This window comes from Oreochromis niloticus, linkage group LG23, assembly GCF_001858045.2.
Source record: "Oreochromis niloticus isolate F11D_XX linkage group LG23, O_niloticus_UMD_NMBU, whole genome shotgun sequence".
Classification (NCBI taxonomy): Eukaryota; Metazoa; Chordata; class Actinopteri; order Cichliformes; family Cichlidae; genus Oreochromis; species Oreochromis niloticus.
The window spans coordinates 31,398,274-31,416,746 of NC_031986.2; the positions used below are offsets into that span (position 1 = coordinate 31,398,274).

The 18,473-nt window shown below is 39.9% G+C and overlaps 1 protein-coding gene across 3 annotated transcripts in view; it reads left to right on the forward strand.

The window, feature by feature from the left end:
• Nucleotides 1–18,473, forward strand: part of tgfbr3 (transforming growth factor, beta receptor III) — a 72,961-nt gene continuing 54,488 nt past the window's right edge. For all 3 annotated transcript variants that reach the window (XM_005451164.4, XM_019351774.2, XM_005451165.4), the window contains exons 1-2: nucleotides 1–258; nucleotides 7,303–7,480. In XM_005451164.4, coding sequence (XP_005451221.1) covers nucleotides 7,420–7,480 — 61 coding nt within the window. In that variant the 5' untranslated portion in view covers nucleotides 1–258; nucleotides 7,303–7,419. The remainder of the gene's footprint in view (nucleotides 259–7,302; nucleotides 7,481–18,473) is intronic.

Genomic DNA, 18,473 nt, shown 5'->3' on the forward strand with positions numbered 1-18,473 from the left:
GCCCCGCCCCCAGATGAAGCCCTCAGTAAAAAGGCAGACAGATAGTAGTAAACTGTTAGAAACTTTGAGCGAGTGCGGTTGTTTGAACACAAAGTGATAAAATATCCCGTCGACATCGTCCTCTGTGATTTTTTATTTACTACATCAAAAATAACTGCGTGAATGTGCAGCCGAAATAACGACTTTGATATCCGCATCCACCGCTGCGACCTCAACTTCAACCAAGTTTACTTGGGCATTTTCTGAAGACTCTGCATGGTATGTCCGCTTGTTTTCAAGACCTAAGGCTTTGACTAGATAACGCTTAGCTTGTGTCCAGAAGATAAGGTTTATGTAAAGAATGTCAGGTAGCACTGTGGGTGTGAATCCCCTGAAAACGCTGTTTACAGTTACAGTGTACTTAGCCGCTCAAAACTCCAGCAGAACATCTGTCATGATTCCGCTGACATGCTCTCCCGCTATCGTTGAAGCTACGGGCTAACAGCTAGAGTTGGATGTCTCGAGACCGGTCTTGGTCTCGTGACCGGTCTCGAGACCACTTTTACGTGGTCTTGGTCTCGTCTTGGTCTCGATGGACTTTTGTCTTGGTCTTGTCTTGGTCTCGATGGACTTTTGTCTTGGTCTTGTCTTGGTCTCGACGGACTTTTGTCTTGTCTCGGTCTTGGTCTCGCTGTTTCAGTCTTCCGTTCTCAAATCGACATAGTGTTCGGGAGATTTGGAGTCAACCATTAACGGAGCGGGGGGTGGCTTACTGGGCTTAAGCCCGGGTCATTTTTTCAGAAGCATGGGGCACCGTCGTAAATCCCCCCTAATTTTGGTATGATCCGAGCTCAGGCAGTAGGCGACTGAGCACAGCACGCATGTGAGCGAGGGGGGAGAAGCTGCTGCCTGCGAGTTTGCTGCAGACAGAGGAGAGCTTAAGTTTGACCAGGTACCAAAGCAAATCATTCGTACTGAACTAATACTGTAAATATGACGGTGTATCACAAACGATTGATATCAAACTGATCAGTTGGTTGCGTTACTTGCTCTTCGAGTGAATCAACAAATGGATAAATAAAAAGCCGAACAACAATGCTGATTTTTTAGAGAGCCTTAGCTTACATTTCATATTTTCAGTTGTTACCCTCCACGGCTAAACAAACTCTCTAAATCGGTTTCAATTGTGTACTGATGAACACAACAATGGACATAAGAAGCTTCTTTCAAAGAAAAAACTCAGGTAGATGTTATTTTATATATTATGCTTTGTATGTTGTTCAGTATATCTATGCAAAACAAGAGAAATTTCAATACACAGCAGTATTCACAGATGGAACCAGATATTTACATACACTTTAGGTAGAAAACATAAAAACTATTTTTTACTGTTAAACATTAATTTAGAGTAAACTTTTGTTTTAGATAAATAAATGTTGAAATATCTTTTGAATTAGTTTAATGACAGAATAAAGAGAGACAGAGCTGTCTATTTTTATCCCTTTCATCAAATTTAGGAGAACATATACACCAAGTTTATTGTTAATTAATAAGAAAAACTCCAGACGATTCCATTCTGAGCTTAAGAAGCTTCTGATAGGTTAGTAGAGTCCATGTGAGTAAATTGGTGGCACACCTGTGGATGCATATAAGGCAAAACACAGAGCCTGTTTCTGTGACATGTGAAAATCAAGAGATGTCAACCAAAACACCAGGAAAAGAACTGTGGAGCTCCATAAGTGTGGCTCAATTTTGAATACAATTTGGTGCCATTTGCAATTAAGAAATACATATAGTTTTTCTCTTTACTCTTAAAGTTAACAAATATGTTTTTTATATTTATCAATCTAAAAAAATAAACATTTAGTCTGATTTGATGTTACAATTAAAAAAGTGTTTGTGTTTTTATCTGAAGAGTATGTAAATATCTGGTTTCAACTGTATATTTGATGATGTTGGTGTTTGGCTTGATTGTCAGCACAAAGAGGGAGAGAGAGGAACAGAGAGGGAGATGGAGAATGAGGACAGAACAGAGATCGAACAAGAGCAGGTGAGACACACACGTTAGTGAAATGGTTGTTTGCCAAAACTCATCAGAACATGTATCTAGTACCTGTTTCTTTTTAGATACCATTTGTTACTTTTCAAATTCTATATTTAGTAAGTTATGCAGGCTTGTTTGCACAACAAGGCTAAATAATTATATAAACTTTTCTCAATCTAAATAGTGTACTTTGGTAGAATTAAAAAAATAAGTGTAGTGCAGGTCTATGATGATTTTCAGTGCTACTATCATCTAGTTCTGATTCTGGTTCTGTCTTGGTTAAGTCCTAAGTAGTCCTGATTTTGAACTGTTGTAGTCCTGTTTTAATTCCGGATCAGTTCTGGGTCTGGTTGAATTGGGGTTTAGTCCCTGTGTTTTGATACAGCCCCGACTTTGTTCTGCCTTGCTGCTTAATTAAAAAACTAGTTTAAGGTGTCCTGCATATGTGATATTTATTTTTTTTTCCTATATGAAGTCATTCTTTTTTTAACAAAACTCAAAACGGAGCCTAATAATCTTTCAGTTATTTCTACCCTCACTTAATTTCCTTTCGCTGCTCAGCTCTCACACAGTGGTTCAGCTATGCTCCAATCCCTCCATATTGTGGCCAATCACAATATGGAGGGATAATATCATTATGTGAAAAACAGAGAGGGTGAGAGACGCGACAGTCAAGTGGAGCGTGCGTCTGTCCTCTCAGTAAGTGAGTGAGACAGTAGACAGCGGTGTGAGGGCTGTGCGAAAGCAAAAACACATAAATATGCCTGACACCTGTAAACGAACCAGCGTCTGGCTGGAGTTTAAAGACTTTTTTTGTCTCGGTCTTGGTCTTGGTCTCGTCTCGACTCGGTCTCGGTCTTGGTCTTGGTCTCGATACCCTATTGTCTTGGTCTTGTCTTGGTCTCGATACCCTATTGTCTTGGTCTTGTCTTGGTCTCGATACCCTATTGTCTTGGTCTTGTCTTGGTCTCGGATTAGGCGGTCTTGACTACAAGTCTACTAACAGCACAGAGCTCTTGCTTAAATTCTCTTTGTTGCTGGTTTGGTTGTGTTTCATAAGAAAGTTGCTTTAAAGAAAAACACAGGTAAACATGGAGTGAAGTATTCCCTTCAGATGGACAACAGCACGATACTGTGTGCGCGCGCGCACGGGGGTACTTTAAAGTATTCTCTTCTCAGTCCACGCGCTTCTGTGGGCACAAACGTGACTGACAGTGCAAGAAGTTTAGAGAAAAACTTAAGAGGGTCAACACGTGTCTTTTATACACTGGATTAAAATGGACAGGACTACTGTGGCAGTCACGGTGTACTTGTAGGTTATGGTTGCTCATGTTTAGGATACTTTCTCTATTCTTTTAGCTTGCTTGCTTGAACTTTTACTAACTTCACACATCCAGATGGTGAGTTCAGGGATATTACTGCAACCACATATATTTTTTTTTATTATAGATGAATTTGTTAAAACTCCAAAATCATGAGCTATTTTATTTGCATTTTATCTGGGGAGCAGTTGTGAAGCGGTTAGCCTCACACGAAGAGGGTTTCTGGTTCGAACCCTCCGGGTAGCTGGGGCCTGTCTGCAGGAGTTTGCATGTCTCCTGTTTGCATGGGTTCTCTCCGGCCTCTCTGACTCCTTCTCACAGTTCACAGACATGCCTTTTAGGTTAGGCTGATGATTCTAAATTGTCCATAAGTGTGATTGTTTGTTTATCTCTCTCTGTGCTTGTTTATCGCCCTGCGATGGACTGGCAACCCCTCCCTCTCAGTGTCAGCTGGCATAGACTCCAGCCCCCTTCTATGCTACACTGGATACGGATTAATGAAAATGAAATGGAAAAATGGATGGATGTTTACATAAATAGATGGAACATTTTGTAAGCCATCTTTTAAGTTTTAAGACCAGTCTGAAGATAAGATCGCCAGTGCTGTCATAAAAATATGTTTTTAAAATGTTTTGTTGATAGAATATTCAAGTCTGTTAAAGTTTTTGTTAAGCAAGTGGCTGGAAATTCATTAATTATAGTAAAACAGAGTTATTGCTTTTACTTTGTGGCAACCGATTTGCCACCCACCAAAGGCCCATTTCAATGCAGGATAAACCCTGATACTGTCTAAGGGGAAAATTAGACATTTAGACACCCTTGTGACATTTTATCTGCAACATTAATACATTAACAGGAGAACATGGTTATTTGTATGTCTTGTCTCAGATTAAAGCTGAGAAAGGTCTACCAGCTGCTATACAGAAACAGTTGCGGCCTGCTTTACCAACTCTATTTGATTAGCAACAAAAATATAGCTGGACGTTACCAAAAACACAGTACAAACTACTGCAGAAAATTTTTCACTACCTTAAGACAATCTTAAAATATTTATCATATGTGGATACCTAACAGTTGCAATTATTGCTGTATTTGTTTGTCAAACAATTGACAATTGGTGTTGTCATTGATGTTATCTTTACTAAAAAAAATATGCACGTATGTATTGAGCATTTTGAGGGGTATCGGTATCGACTTTGAAATTGCAGTATCGTGACTGTCCATAGACACTGAAAGTGCAGAAGAGCTCACTATAGTTCATTCAGAAGCTCATATGACCACATGATTTTCAAAATGACTTATGAGTATTAATCCTGAGTATCTTACTCATACACCACAAGATGCAGTATATAAGACAGGCCTCAGCCTTTGTGTTATTGCTCTCTTTGCGCATGGCTTTGCGATTACAGGAACCCTGTAAATGCCCTCGGGTCTTGACATCGCTTAACTGCAGCGTATGCATACGTGATGACACAGATATAAGCCAGGCCTTTAACACTTAACTGACCACAAGTATTCAGCTTGGTTTCACTGATGTTCAGTACGTTCAGTCTGGGGTCTGCATGCTATAATGTACTTTCCAGATTCTCTTTGAGAGAAATACTTTGCTCGGCTTAGACAGTCAGGGTTGAGAAGAAGTCACATGAGGTGATTTGAGTTGTTGCTGCAACAAAACCATCACCATAGCATGGAGGTAAAACCTTCTCCAACCCAAAACAGCTTTAAAAGGCTATGACTAAATCTTTTGCACATAGGTTTTTAGAAGCTGTTTTACCACCAGCTTTCTTAGCATTCTAACCCAGTGCAAATGTGATTCCAACCATAGATACATCAAAAGAGCTACACACTGTTTTAAGTAAAGAAGGTCTCCTTTGATTTGGTCTTTGCTTCCCAAAAGGTATTGCAACACAGTTTAGCTTTGTTTAGTCAGTGAGGAGATGAAGGTCAAGGAGCAGCATAAATCAAACAGAGCGCTCTGGCTCTCACTGACAAGCTGAAAGTGTAATATTTGTCATGATCTTCCAAAATGACTTCCCAGCCCTTGCAGCTGCCACACAGTGAAAGGCCCTTTTGTCCTGTGCAAGCTGCTTGCACTGCAGAGTGATGCACCTCAGTACTTTGTGCATCACTTCCTATATACACTGTATAGTTCACCACAGGTTATATAGATGCACATGTGTTTCTTCCACACAGCTCTATACTAGTTAGAGAGAGTGCCTTAAAAGTGTGAGCACCTGCAGTTCTGGTTACAACACTTCTAACATGACAGCAGTTTCACTTTTCTTGCCACAAATAGTCAGACATCATTCAGAGAAGAAATTTGCACAACCTTTTCTGCGGACCATATCTTTCTAGAGAAATGTTTTGATTGTATCTACAGAACATAACCACATAATAACTGAGAATTAAACAGAGCTAAAAGAATTCTTCAGAACACGTTTGCACCAAATAAATCTTTCAGAAGTCCACGTTTTAATCTTGATTTAGCCTTTGAAAAACAACGAGCTGGATTATTGGAAATGGAAAAGCTTGCTTGCTTTCATTTGGATATATTAGGTTCCAAATGTACTGTTTTTATTAATACTTGTCAGAATGTAAGAACAGCATGGCCATGTGTTCCTTATCTGCTTTGCTGCTCTGAAGTTGTTCTGTGCTTCTCTGGTCTGACTCTTATAATGCACTGTTTTGAAGGCATCTTTCTGCTGCTGATACTGGAATTTATAACCTCGATAAAATGCATTAAAATATACTTGTAATAGCCGTGTCTGCAGCTGCAGATATCACACTGTTGTTTTTGCAAGATGGACTTCATGGTCAAAAGCACCTGCTCGTCTGAGCCTAACTCCTGACTCAATCATTCCTGCCTCATTCATTTTTTCTGTAAAAAGAAAAAGGACCAAGTATAATTACAATTATACTGCTAAATCAAAGATTTTATCAAAATCAATAAAAAAAATGAAACTGAATTCTTAATTATTGCAAAAGAATTTACAAAATATAATGATTCTACATTTCATGATGTGTTTAAAAATATTTGTCAAAAAGCATCTAAGCTGCAAGTGTCTTATAATGGGTTTTCCCCAAAGGTAGTAGCTGACATCTGTGGGGTGGTTTTGCCAGCAGACACGCTGGCATTGCACGCTACTGCGTCCTTTTTGACGGCCTTATATGGCCAGTGGATGTTACTTTTACCCTTTTCTTTCATAAGCTTATTTATCCACTTGCATGTTAACCATCTGTAGCTTTGCAACAGTTAACACTTGGGAAATGCGTTTGTGTTGTTCAGTTTGTTTAAACTGAAAAGTGAAACCTAGACAGGTTACCTTTTTGATTGATTCAGACTAGAAATCAGTTTTGGTTTCTTGTTTTTTCCGCCACTCTTGAGTCATTGGCACTGCTTACATACTCCACCACCTTTGCCACGGAAGGAAGGGGAATGTGGTTATAGTGGCAGAATTTTTTCTTTCAGTTTTATCAACTAGAATAAAAACAATTTCATTTTTCACTGTACAAAAATCATTTTCCCCTTGTCATAGCCATCACTGTTTACACTTAGATTAAGTTAAAGCTTCAGTCAGGGTCATGGTAATTAGTGCGGTGGTGCTAAGCTGCTTACTCAAGACCCCACTAGAGTTTCCTGACTCTATAAATTAAAGTGTGTTAATAACCTGTGGCATGTTCTGGACTGTTAACACCCAGCAAGTCAGTCATCCATCCCAAACTACTTGCACACTCTAACCGGCTTGGAAGGTGTGTGCAGCATGGTCCTTTGAAGCATGCATAACCTCCAATTAACCCTCCCAGATTAATCCCCTGGTCTCCTAAGTGCCTCTCTTCTTGTCTCATCTCATCACTCCCACGCTGTATATTAAGCAGACCCAGTTCCCTGCTGTTTGTAAATGCTTCAATTGAACCTGCTTCTTCTGGTTGACATCTTTTATTTTTGTTCACTTGCAGCTGGAGCCTGAACGTGGCTTTCTGCAGACCCATTCTCAAGAAGGGAAACCTTTGTGAGACGCTGGAGAACGGCCAGGTCATCCACTTTTATCATACTGGAATCTGCAGAATAATAAAATGGCTACAAGGTCCCATATTCCCTTGATGCTTCTTGCAATATGTTGCCTGGCATCTGGAGGTATGTTTATTTCATTTCAAGCCACTTCCTATGCTTTTCGTGTGAGACTGGGTGTTATCAGATATATGTGTGTTTGTTTGCATCTATATAAGTGGTTGGGCCGGAAGAGCAAAAACATCTCCTAAACCAAAGTTTGCTTCATACTTCAGTTTGTGAACCATGATTTTAGTTTATAGCGTTAGAGGAGATGAATAATAAAAAATAAACCCTGATAGTTTACTTGTTACTTGAAAGTGCATGATTTAGTTCGGCGTTAACAACTCCAGTATGGTTTTGGAAGATGGAACTTATTAATTATTCTGAATGTTTGGCTCTGCTTCAGAATTGTTGTAATCATACAAACTTTGCAAAAATCCTTATGGTGTTATGGTGTTGAAACATTGTGGTGTCAAAATGTTGCCTATGCTATGGGATTTTCCACCCTTCACCCAGCATGCCTTTCTAGACAGTGCTTGTCAGAGTCATGAGTAAGGGGGATTTATACTAAAGAAAGTGCTGACAAGTTCGATCTGAGAATACAAAACACTCAGCAGGCCTACGTGTATCTGTCAGATTGGGTGGAATGAGACTCAGATTCTGCCAAGTACTCCGTAATTCACAGCAGTGATACAGACAAACCAAAGAGAGAGAAAATAGCTAGGTAAACTGCTACACAGGTGGTTGTATGTGCTACAGGTTGACAGTTTTTGAAAACTTGAGAGGTTGTCGAAAAACTTCGCAAAAAACACTCGACAAAGTCTTGGCTTCTGGTTTTAACTTCTTCTCCCCCTATATCAGCCCTTATGTGGTGATATAATCTGAGTGGTGACACCTATCGTTTGGAGAATACTGCAGTGGCTTCCTGTGCCATAACCGTGGGTATAAAGACAAGTTTCTGTGAAACGTGGGTATACTGCAGCCTTTAGACTTCCAAAAACAGTCCCGCCACACAGAGAGTCTCTGGAGTCATATCAGCTCTTTTAGACTTTGCTTTGGTCCACTTGAGCAGTACAAAGGAAAAGAAAAGCATTATCATGCTAACACACACACAATGACAATGCTAATAGTCTGATATTAAAAGGTTACATTTATCTTCTTCTCTTAGCATTTTTGCTGCTCTTTAAAAAAAATAACTCTGCACATGTTAATTCTGCATGTTGTTTAAAGACAGAGCATAGTCTCATAGGAATATTGATGGATGAATACTCAAAGAGGATCAGCAAAATTTATAGAGTACATCATGAGGGGGCAAGAATGCCTGTGACAATTTTATTCTCACCTAAAAAAGCATCTGCTGGTGGTGATGTCTCCTGGACAATTCCTAGATGTGGTGTTCTGATCATGTCCAACTGGGAGGAGTCCCAGGGAAGAGCAAGGGCATGCTGGAGAGATTAAATCTTTGTAGAGATGTTATCTCTTGGTAATGACTCAGTGTTCCTCCAGAAGAGCTGGAAAGTGGTGTAGGAATCTCTTTTTAGACTGCTGTCTGGACCAGACCTGGATGGCAAAGGATGGATGCGTGGATCTATGAAGACATCAGAATAAATCCCCTTGGAACCATAAAAACTTGTCAGTTTCACAGGTGTGGAGAAACTGGAATGGCAATTTGGCAACTGGTAGCCAGGAACTTTTTAAAGAATCCCACTGAAAACCAAAATATTTTAAAAAATTTATAGACCAAATTAAAAAAAATATCTAATCCACCATGGATCTTCCTCTGGGGAAGATAAATGTCTTCAGCAGATTTTCTGTCAATTAGTTTGTAAAATGTAGAGAAATACTAGAATGAGTTTCTGGGAATTTCGCTTAAACCCTAACAATGTCAATCTATTTGCAGTATCAGATCCATCACGATTTATCTTTTTTAATGAAGATAAAGCGGCATGAAAGAAGGCATGAATATTTGCACCACTTTTTTTCCCTCAATATCCAAACAGGATACAAGAAAACTGCATATGCCTAGAAATTCAAGTAGAGCTGGGCGATAAAACGATAACGATATGTATTGCGAAATAACTTTTTCTCGATAGAAAAATTAAACTATTGCGATAGACCTCATCTCTCTTGTCCTCTTAAAAAAAAAAAAAAGAACAGCCAATCCAAATTAAGTAGCGCAGAGCCGAACCAATCACAGCCGCAGCGTCACGTCACATGACTTGTTACGTACAGCACAAGCGCCAAGGCGCACATGTGTATTTGTTTTTGCAGCCGGGCCGCCCAGGTAATGAAGGAAATGAGTTTGCCGACTAGAGAAAAATCAACCGAGAGCGTAAGCGAAGGTTACCGAAGAAAAAACAGATGATGGTTCCAATGCTGGAGAGATTGTCAAACGGAAGGGCCACAGAAGTTCCGTAGTGTGAAGGTATTTCGGCTATTTCAAGTCTGACAAAAAACAGAGTAGCGCGCACTGTAAATTGTGCCGAAAGCAAGTCTGGATATACAATAAAGCGGTGCATGCTCAATCTCTGACTGAAAGCGCTAATTCGTCATTCGGCTTTTGTCAGACTAAAGTAACTGTTAAAACTGTTTGAAAAGCTAAGCTATACAACAAGGAGAGATCCTTTTAGTTCTCAGTTTATTTGATATTGACAAAAGTTAGTCAATTTTGTCTGTTCTTCTGTAAAACGACCTAAGATTTATTTTTAGAATTAAAATTTTGTTTCTAAGTGGAATTGACAATTTAGTGGTCTGTTTTGTTTGTTCTATTTTGAAACTTAAACGCTTTAGCGGCTGCCTTTTGTGTAGTTTACAATATTTGCCTTTATCTGAAACTGAAGTCTCATGTTCCTTAAGTACATCTACCCTGTTGAACTTATTATGGGAAATAAATATTTTAATTAAAACAAGCTGCTAATTATTTCACATTTTACTTGTGAGCAACGGCACATTTAAATCTTACAAATATAGTTATTTGGCTTATATCGTGATATATATCGTTATCGCCTGAAATGAAAAAAACATATCGTGATATGAAAAAATCTTATATCGCCCAGCTCTAAATTCAAGGGAATAAAACAATCCTAATGGTGTTAAACTAAAAACCTCTGGTCCAGTATTATCTGTACCAAATTTCATGCCAGTCCCTTGAAAATTGTTGGGAGAATTGTTGATGTTCTGTTTCGGGTGAGTAGTTGGCGGTTGTGGCCACATCTGTGTTGACTAGAAGTGGGCGGAGTTTCAAGTAGTTGTGGAGTTGGCCATGAGAGGTAATTAGAGGAACTTTCGTTGCTTTTACATCTACACTGGCTGCAAAGTTCAACTGTGGGTTTCTTTGTTTGGTAAATTGAACAAATCTCTTAGTGTACTGACCCAATCCTGACACTTAGCCCTACAGTTTGATGACAACTCTGTCACACTGACTTGAAAGGAGCACAAACCATATTCATATTCAAGTGTCCATTCCGTTTTGTCTCTTTTTTAGAATGTAAGATGTCCTGTTTATAGAAAGCAGTTTCACAATGTACGGCTCTCGACTTGAACTCGCTCCAGATTTAGACTGCAGTATCCCCTTTTGTTTTTCTGTGGCAGCACAGGAATAATGTGTGGTTCGCATTTTTCATAGTCTCAGTCTGATTGCCGCCATAGGTAATTATTGTAAAAGTTCTTCTCTTATTCTCTGGGGGCTTGAACCGCACTCCAGAGAGCTGACTTTTACTCAGACAATAGCAGTGTAGTGAATATGTGTTGTGGGTAGAGCAAGCATAATTTCTGCCACAATGCCAGGATCTCCAACACAATGAAGTCCCATACAAAGTTTTCCTCTAAATTCTTCCTCACACGGCAAGACGCATTGTTATACTAAGTCACAAGGGACAGATATTTACAGTTTGACAACCAAATGCCCTTTCCTCCAAAGAGTATTGGCAGTGACTGTATTCACTGATTTACTGGCAAATGATTTGCTTTTTTTTGGGGTTGTTTTCTATCACTTAAGGGAAAACGTATGCCAAATAGCACATTCAGAACATTATCCTTTTTTGCTTTCAGCCAAATATTTTTTTAAACTGCCACTGAGAAGCTTATCAGTTTTTCTTTACTCCAAACCACATCACGGACACTCCACACCACATCAGCCTCTTTCTTTCACCTCTCTCTCTTTTACTGTCTGTTCCTACTATCGCACAGCATCTGTGTAAACAGTCACATCTGCCCTTAAACTTGTCAGGAGTGCTCTTACGTAATGTTTAGATTAGTCTGCAATGAGTCTTCTTTCAGCGTAATGCAATCCAGGTTCTGAGCCTCCCATAACTCTTAAAAGTCAGACTGAGAGCACCTTGATGTCCATATTTCAATTCTGTGCTCTGCTGCTTCACTCTGCTGTTTATAAGTTGTTGTTTTTATTCTCCCTCAATATGATCGCTGCCATTTTGTGGTTGCGTCTCCTAAGCATGCCATAATGGTAATTTTGTGAAGGATATATTAGGGACATTGGGGCTGACTGTGGATTTTACAGTGAAATAAAGTCCTTCAGGAGCCACGCCAGATATTAATTTGAGACAGTTGCCAAAAACAGCTCCGGCAGGATGCTGGTTACACTGGAGGCACAAGGCCGGGGTGTTGGCTCACTGAAAAACACACCAGCGTTATTGAGTGCAGAAGCACTTTCTCCTCCTCTTATTGTCTATCCTGATTTTACTTATGAGGTGGCTTGATGGATGACCAAGCTATTAGTGCAAATTTGTCTCCAGCGATTCATTGTAGAACCACGTAGACTGTTAAACAAAACGAGAGAAAATTTTGGAGCTGTGCTCATATTCAGAGTCCATATGTTCGCTTTCAGCTTTACATTAGAGTAAACAACTTCTCTCAGTCTGCATTTTTCTATACTCCTGGCAGATGCGAGTCACTGCGGTGCCAAAAGTGGTTGTAACTTTTTTTTCTCTCCACAGTTGAGCAAAAGCTTTGTCTGTGTATCCACAGTGCTTTCTTAGGGCCAGCAAGAGTCAGAACTGCCAGAGAGCATTGTGCAACCGCTGTAATCTGAGAGGTGGGGTAGCCAGGGGGAGGAGAGAAGTAAGCGCAGCCGTGGGTCGTCTGGTCCAAATCGACACACTCCACACACGCACGGCGTGCCAAACCGACAAAGTCCCTTCCAGCATGCTAAACCAGATGTTGCCCTGTGATTCATGCGAGGAGCCAGAGCAGCGCAGCGCAGCACAGAGGCAGTGTGCTGCTACACTGAGTGGTTGGGATGTTTACATAGCAACGGGTGTCCTGAGTCTGTCTAATTACAGATCTACTCTCCCCCATGGTGAAGCCTTTATCTTAACAGTGCTGTCAAGTAGGAGGCAGTCATTGCGGCCCTGTGTGTTTATAGCTTTTACTTATGAATGAAGGGAACCGCAGTATTACCCAGTTTAATTAACAGTGTAAAGTGTGTAAAGTGATTGGTGGAGTATTTAATTTGATTTACTAACTCATATACTAGCTTTTTTGCAAAGCAGACTCTCACCAACACATGGAAGAGTGCCTAAGTGAAGTGCAGCAGACAAGTTTCTACAGACACAAGATCTTCCATGTCTGTCATTTCTTATCAGCATCCCGTTAAGAGGATGCTTACGTAAATCTGAAGGAGTCAACCAAATCCCGCCCCCAACCCTCTCTCTTCCCCTCTCTCGCTCTCACTCTCTCCATAGTTCCAGTAAGCAGGCGTGTAAATAATTTTGGTCAGAGCCAGTAATGGGAGACAGCTGGGGTGATCGTGCGCTTTCCATTGTGTTTAACAGCCCCGTGGAAAAAAAAAAAGAAAAAAAAAAAATCTGGAGAGTAAGAGTAAGAAAGTTATGTGGAGTGTGACTTCATTGAAGAATGAGAGAGTAATAGTAAAAAATTGGACTCCCTCTGTTCTGATAACCTACGGAAGCAGCAAGAAAAAATATTTTGGGCTATCACATTATATTGTTTGAGGTGTCTTTTTTTATTAAGTGCAGTTTCATCACTTTGCAAAGATGCCAAATTTGGGCGTATGACTCAAAAAATCCTGATATGGGATGCAGGGTGAAGGCCTCCAGGTTGTGTCTTTCAACAGACTCACCCCTCCTGGGGCCTCACCTTCCCCACTCCTTTTCCACCAGATGAGCCCTGATGAAAGACCATGTCACAGTTTTGGAATAATCCTTTGGAAAACAGGAGTGACTTCCAAAAAATGACAGTAAGACCTTCAGAGCTTGATCCGTGCTATAGATCACAAACACACATGCTTTCCACTTGATTTTCAGAATTTGACAGAGAAAGTAGTTCTGAAGTAGCTTGTAGTGAGTTGTTATACACTTAAAAAGCACTGTAATAGTGCATCTGGAAAACAGAAAACAAGAAAAAAATCCTAAGATTTCTTCTGCTTATCCAATTCAAGATCACAGGGAGGCTGGAGCTCATTTCAGCTGCATGGTTATTGATTTATTTGTTGAAAATCTTCTTTGCTTATTCATTGTCTGTGGTCCTCTCTAACTGGCCAATTATTCATCACACTTTCTGTTTTTTAACTGTCCAGTTAAGAGGCCCTCCTAAGCCTCCTTTGTGCGTGTTAATACATGAGACAACATGGCACTTGACAAGTCATTTTTCTTCTTTGCCCTCCCCTTTGTAAAGTTGAAGAAGCCCAGTGGAATGTAGTCTCTTCCAGTGTGTGTGAAAATGCCGTCTGACTTGCCCTTTCCACCTCTTTGGCTCCCTTGCACTGTTCTCACTTACTGGCACAAAGGCCCAGCATTGTTTCAGTCTTTGCCTTCTGTTGATGGCAGCCTGCTGCTTCTCAAAAGCCCCTGTTATCACATATGAGTGATGATAGTTCTATAAAATATCACAAGAACAAATACATTTTTGGGCTGCTATATGATTGATTAAAAAAGTTCCTTGTTGTTTATTGCTTTAGCAAATTCCCCTCCAAATATGCCTAAATAGGCAAGACTTACGATTTTAACGGGTAAGTAAGGGTGTGTGCCTGTGTAAATTCAGATGTCAGTTTGAGGAGGCTGAGGATGGCTCATCTTGATACCTAGAAACACTTTCCTTGTGATCCTCATCAGTATGCCGGCTCCCAGTTTTTCTGTTTTTGTCTATAGTCTTTTTAACACACTCTTTCAAATTTAGATTTTTATATCGAAATTATTTTTAGAATGTTGTCTCTTTGTATAACAGGGACATTGCGGTTATTGAACTAAAACGCCGCACCTTAACTTAAACATTTCATCTCCACCTGATCCCCAGTCCATCTGCCAGATTTATTTTTTATTAAATCTGTTGGGTGGATTGTATTAAATACTTTACATTGAGAGTTCTGGCAAAGCAGATGATCCAGCACAAATTAAATGAGTCTGATATCGAGTGGGACAAGAAGAAAGACCCCAGGGCACACCTCTCTGCTTCCACAACTACGTCTAAATCTTTGTGAATGCAGACGATGTGGCTGCTCCCAAACCCCCGCCAAGCTGTTGTCAAAAACACGGCTTTTGAAGGCGTCTATGATTGATGAGAAAGCTGCCCTTGGAGCAGCAAGACAGACATTTCTCTCCATTGCATGGTAAATGCTGTACTGCTTGGGTAGTTTCAGTACTGCTGAGAACTGATTTGCGCTGGGTTGACTGATGGCGGTTGCACGCCACTTATGGTATTTCAGTATAACAGGCTGTAGCAATACTTGTGTTGCTGTTGTTATAGCATTATAGGACTCTTCCTTTTTACATCTTTGTGGTTTACTATTATTTTGTGTATAATTCTCAGCTGTTGTTATCTATTAAAGATAAGGTAAGCTAGCCTATATTAGTCCCAGAGTTGGGAAATTCACAACTACTTTAAATATATATGAAAAGCCACTTCTTGTTTCTCGATTGAGTTGACAACTTCTTTGCTTTGATGTTATAGGTCCAGACAGCACATGTCAGCACCCATCAGTAAAGACATACAGTGGTTGCACAGCCAGTAAAGTCTTTAGTCATATGCACACATGCTCGGTCTCTCCCAGCTGTCTCACTTTACACAGTGGCTCCTGTGTTCCTCTGGGAATTAGCCTTGTCTTCCATCTCTTCAAAGACCTCTGATTTATGCCTGCATGGAGAGGTAGGGAGAAATGTACCCGCTTCTATCTTGCCTGCTTGCCTGTGGCTTCATATGCTGCTTGTAAGTGGTCATGTTTTGTTTTTTTTCTTTTTTGATCACTTACCAACATGTGCCTCCTGCATCTGTCAGGGCTGATGAATAATGACCAGTCTTACTAGGAGTACCTAGTGTTATATACTACATAAATCAGAGCTACACTAAGCTGTTTAGTATCTTTTCAGATCTGCATTTACAAAGAAAAACCTTCTAACTTGACCATGACTAAACTTTGCAATGTCAACACCCATAACATTATTAAAGAGTGTTTCTCGCATCTCTTCTTTATGTTTTACATTTTTATCTATTGGTCATTAGAAATGATGATACTGATATATCAGCAAATAGCTATTAGGTCAGGCTCTAACTATTTAAGGGACATTGTAATTTAAATTCAATTCAATTCAATTCAATTGTATTTATACATTGCCAAATAAGGCGATTTATATTGTAAGGTAGACCCTACAATAATACAAAGAGAAAACTTGTGCTTTGGCCACAGTGGGAAGGAAAAACTCCCTTTTAACAGGACGAAACCTCCAGCAGAACCAGGCTCAGGCAGGGGTGGCCATCTGCTGCGACCAGTCGGGTGAGGGGGGAAGACAAAACAAAAGACATGCTGTGGAAGAGGGCCAGAGATTAATAGTAAGTAGTGGTTCAACGCAGAGAGGTGTATAAACATATAGTGATTAAGGAAGCAAATCGGAAATCCTTCTATTCATAATTTAAAGAATCCTGAATAAAAGAATCCCGCCCCCAAAAAGCTAATCAGCAACCCAACTGTGAAAAATGTTATCCATTTATGTTGCTGTGTTGATGCACAGTGCAGTAGAGGTTTCAGGTTTCAACAGGTTCAGCTGTGTGGTGACCGGCTTACGGTATCTATACTGTGAATTAGAATATTTTGTTAAGAATTCTGGTGGGATTATCCAAAGATGCTCATGATGCTGGCAGTCTGGTTCGAGCTGCTTATAAACCTCTAATGCCGTCTATGTTTGTACATATGTTATATGTAGAAGGATAACCTGCAGTAGGAAAGCATTGTAAATCTTATTTTTGGGCATACTCACCAAACTTTTGGAGAGGTTTGCATGAGGTCTGACCTGTTTTTTATATGCCAATCACTACTGAAATTCAAATTTGGCTCCCTCCTCATTAATTAGATACATGGTTGTATAAACTGTTAAAATGGTGGCCAAGTGGCAAAACTTGTTTCTAGAAGGACCAGTCACTTATCTGAACCCATTTCTTTCTCTGTAATTATTTAGTAGATTGATGTCTTATATTATGCTATTTAGATCGTTATGCAACATACAGTGCCTTCGGGGAGTCATCTGATTAAGTCTATATTCATTCCACCACAAGACACTTGTCTTAAAAATACAGTCAGATTGAAAAAGAACCGTCTTCAGTGACAAGAACAAAGAAGTCCTTCAACATGTTGGGTCTTGATATGCACTGCTTTGAGTCAGTTTGGGATCATTTGAAGTGATTAAGGCATATGAACACTGGTTACTGCCCAACGCATGTTAGCAGCCCCAAAGAGTCGTTTGGTCATTAAAGGTGTTCTTTGCAGTTCAGGCCTGACGACTGTGGACTTCTCTGACTGAAGATCGCAGGCAGTTGAACTCTGACACCTCTTTGCAAAAACTATTTTTGTTATTTGGCTTTTCCAGCTGCTAATGCCTTTCAGAAACTTCAACCTATTTTTAATGTGCACTATTTGTTTTTTCCTGTTTATATTTAAATAATTTTTACTCTATGAAATTCATTTTTCACTTATTGAAGTTTCTTATTGTTTAGCACTTTGTAACATTATTTTTAACTTAAGTGTACTTAAGTTAAAAATGGCGCTAGCAGTAAGTATTGATCTGGTTTAAAGTAAGTTTCCCTTTATTTGGCCACTCTTGAACATACACCTTCAAAACGATATGACCATACTTGCCTTTCAGCGTCGACGTTTACATCCAAAGGAATGTAATTTATTATCTCAACACCTGTTAACATACTTAGGAACTAAAAGAAGCTTTGCCTGCATATCCTTACTCCCTTCAAACAGTAGATAAAATATAATCCAGTGAAATGAGTGTCTGTTTTAGGTGTGTTTTCTACTGTATGCCAGCTGCTGAGATGAATCTACCAATAAAGACTGTTTGGGTGATATTGAGTTACAGACAGATTTGTGGGATATCTAACTTCAGACTTCACACTTTGATGGCGAAGTTTATGACTTCCCTAATGGCGTTCAGGCTCACCCCTGCCCCTCCTCTCTTCATCCCATTCCAGCTTCCTCCTCTCATGCCTCCAAGTTTTACAGTCCAGAGATAAATCCTTTTCATAGGAGGGCCGGTGAAGTGAACTTACACTACCCTTATGAAAGGCTTTACTCACTTCCTGTAGTAGTGGCTCAAGGTTCAGGGGTGAGTGGGCTGTGCTTATGTCAACACTGCAGAGCTAGTGATTCTTTAGTCCAAACCCCCTTAGGAAAACAAAAGCGGGTAGAATATTATGTTCTCTAAACTGGTTTTCAAGGTTCATGGTCCATGGGAATTATGCCCTGCAGTAAGAAGGAAAGATATAACAATTCATTTAATCCCATTCCCAGGGGAACTGGCATATCTTAAAGATACACCTCTATGCTTCTTCATATATTTTAATTAACTTGGCTTTTTCTTAACATTATTCCACGGCTCTATTGTCTTTCTATGTAGTGAATGTGTGTGTTAACGTGTGAAGTTCTCCTCAGTGCTGCTGCCTTACTTTTGCATTTGAAGAAACACAGTCAGAATTGTTGAAGAAATACTGGGAACTGAATGAGGATGTGTACACACACAGGGGAAAGGTTCTGTATGTTTATCTTTGGAAATGGCTTTGTGGGAATATCAGATTTGTCCCTAACTGGCACACACACTGACATCACTTC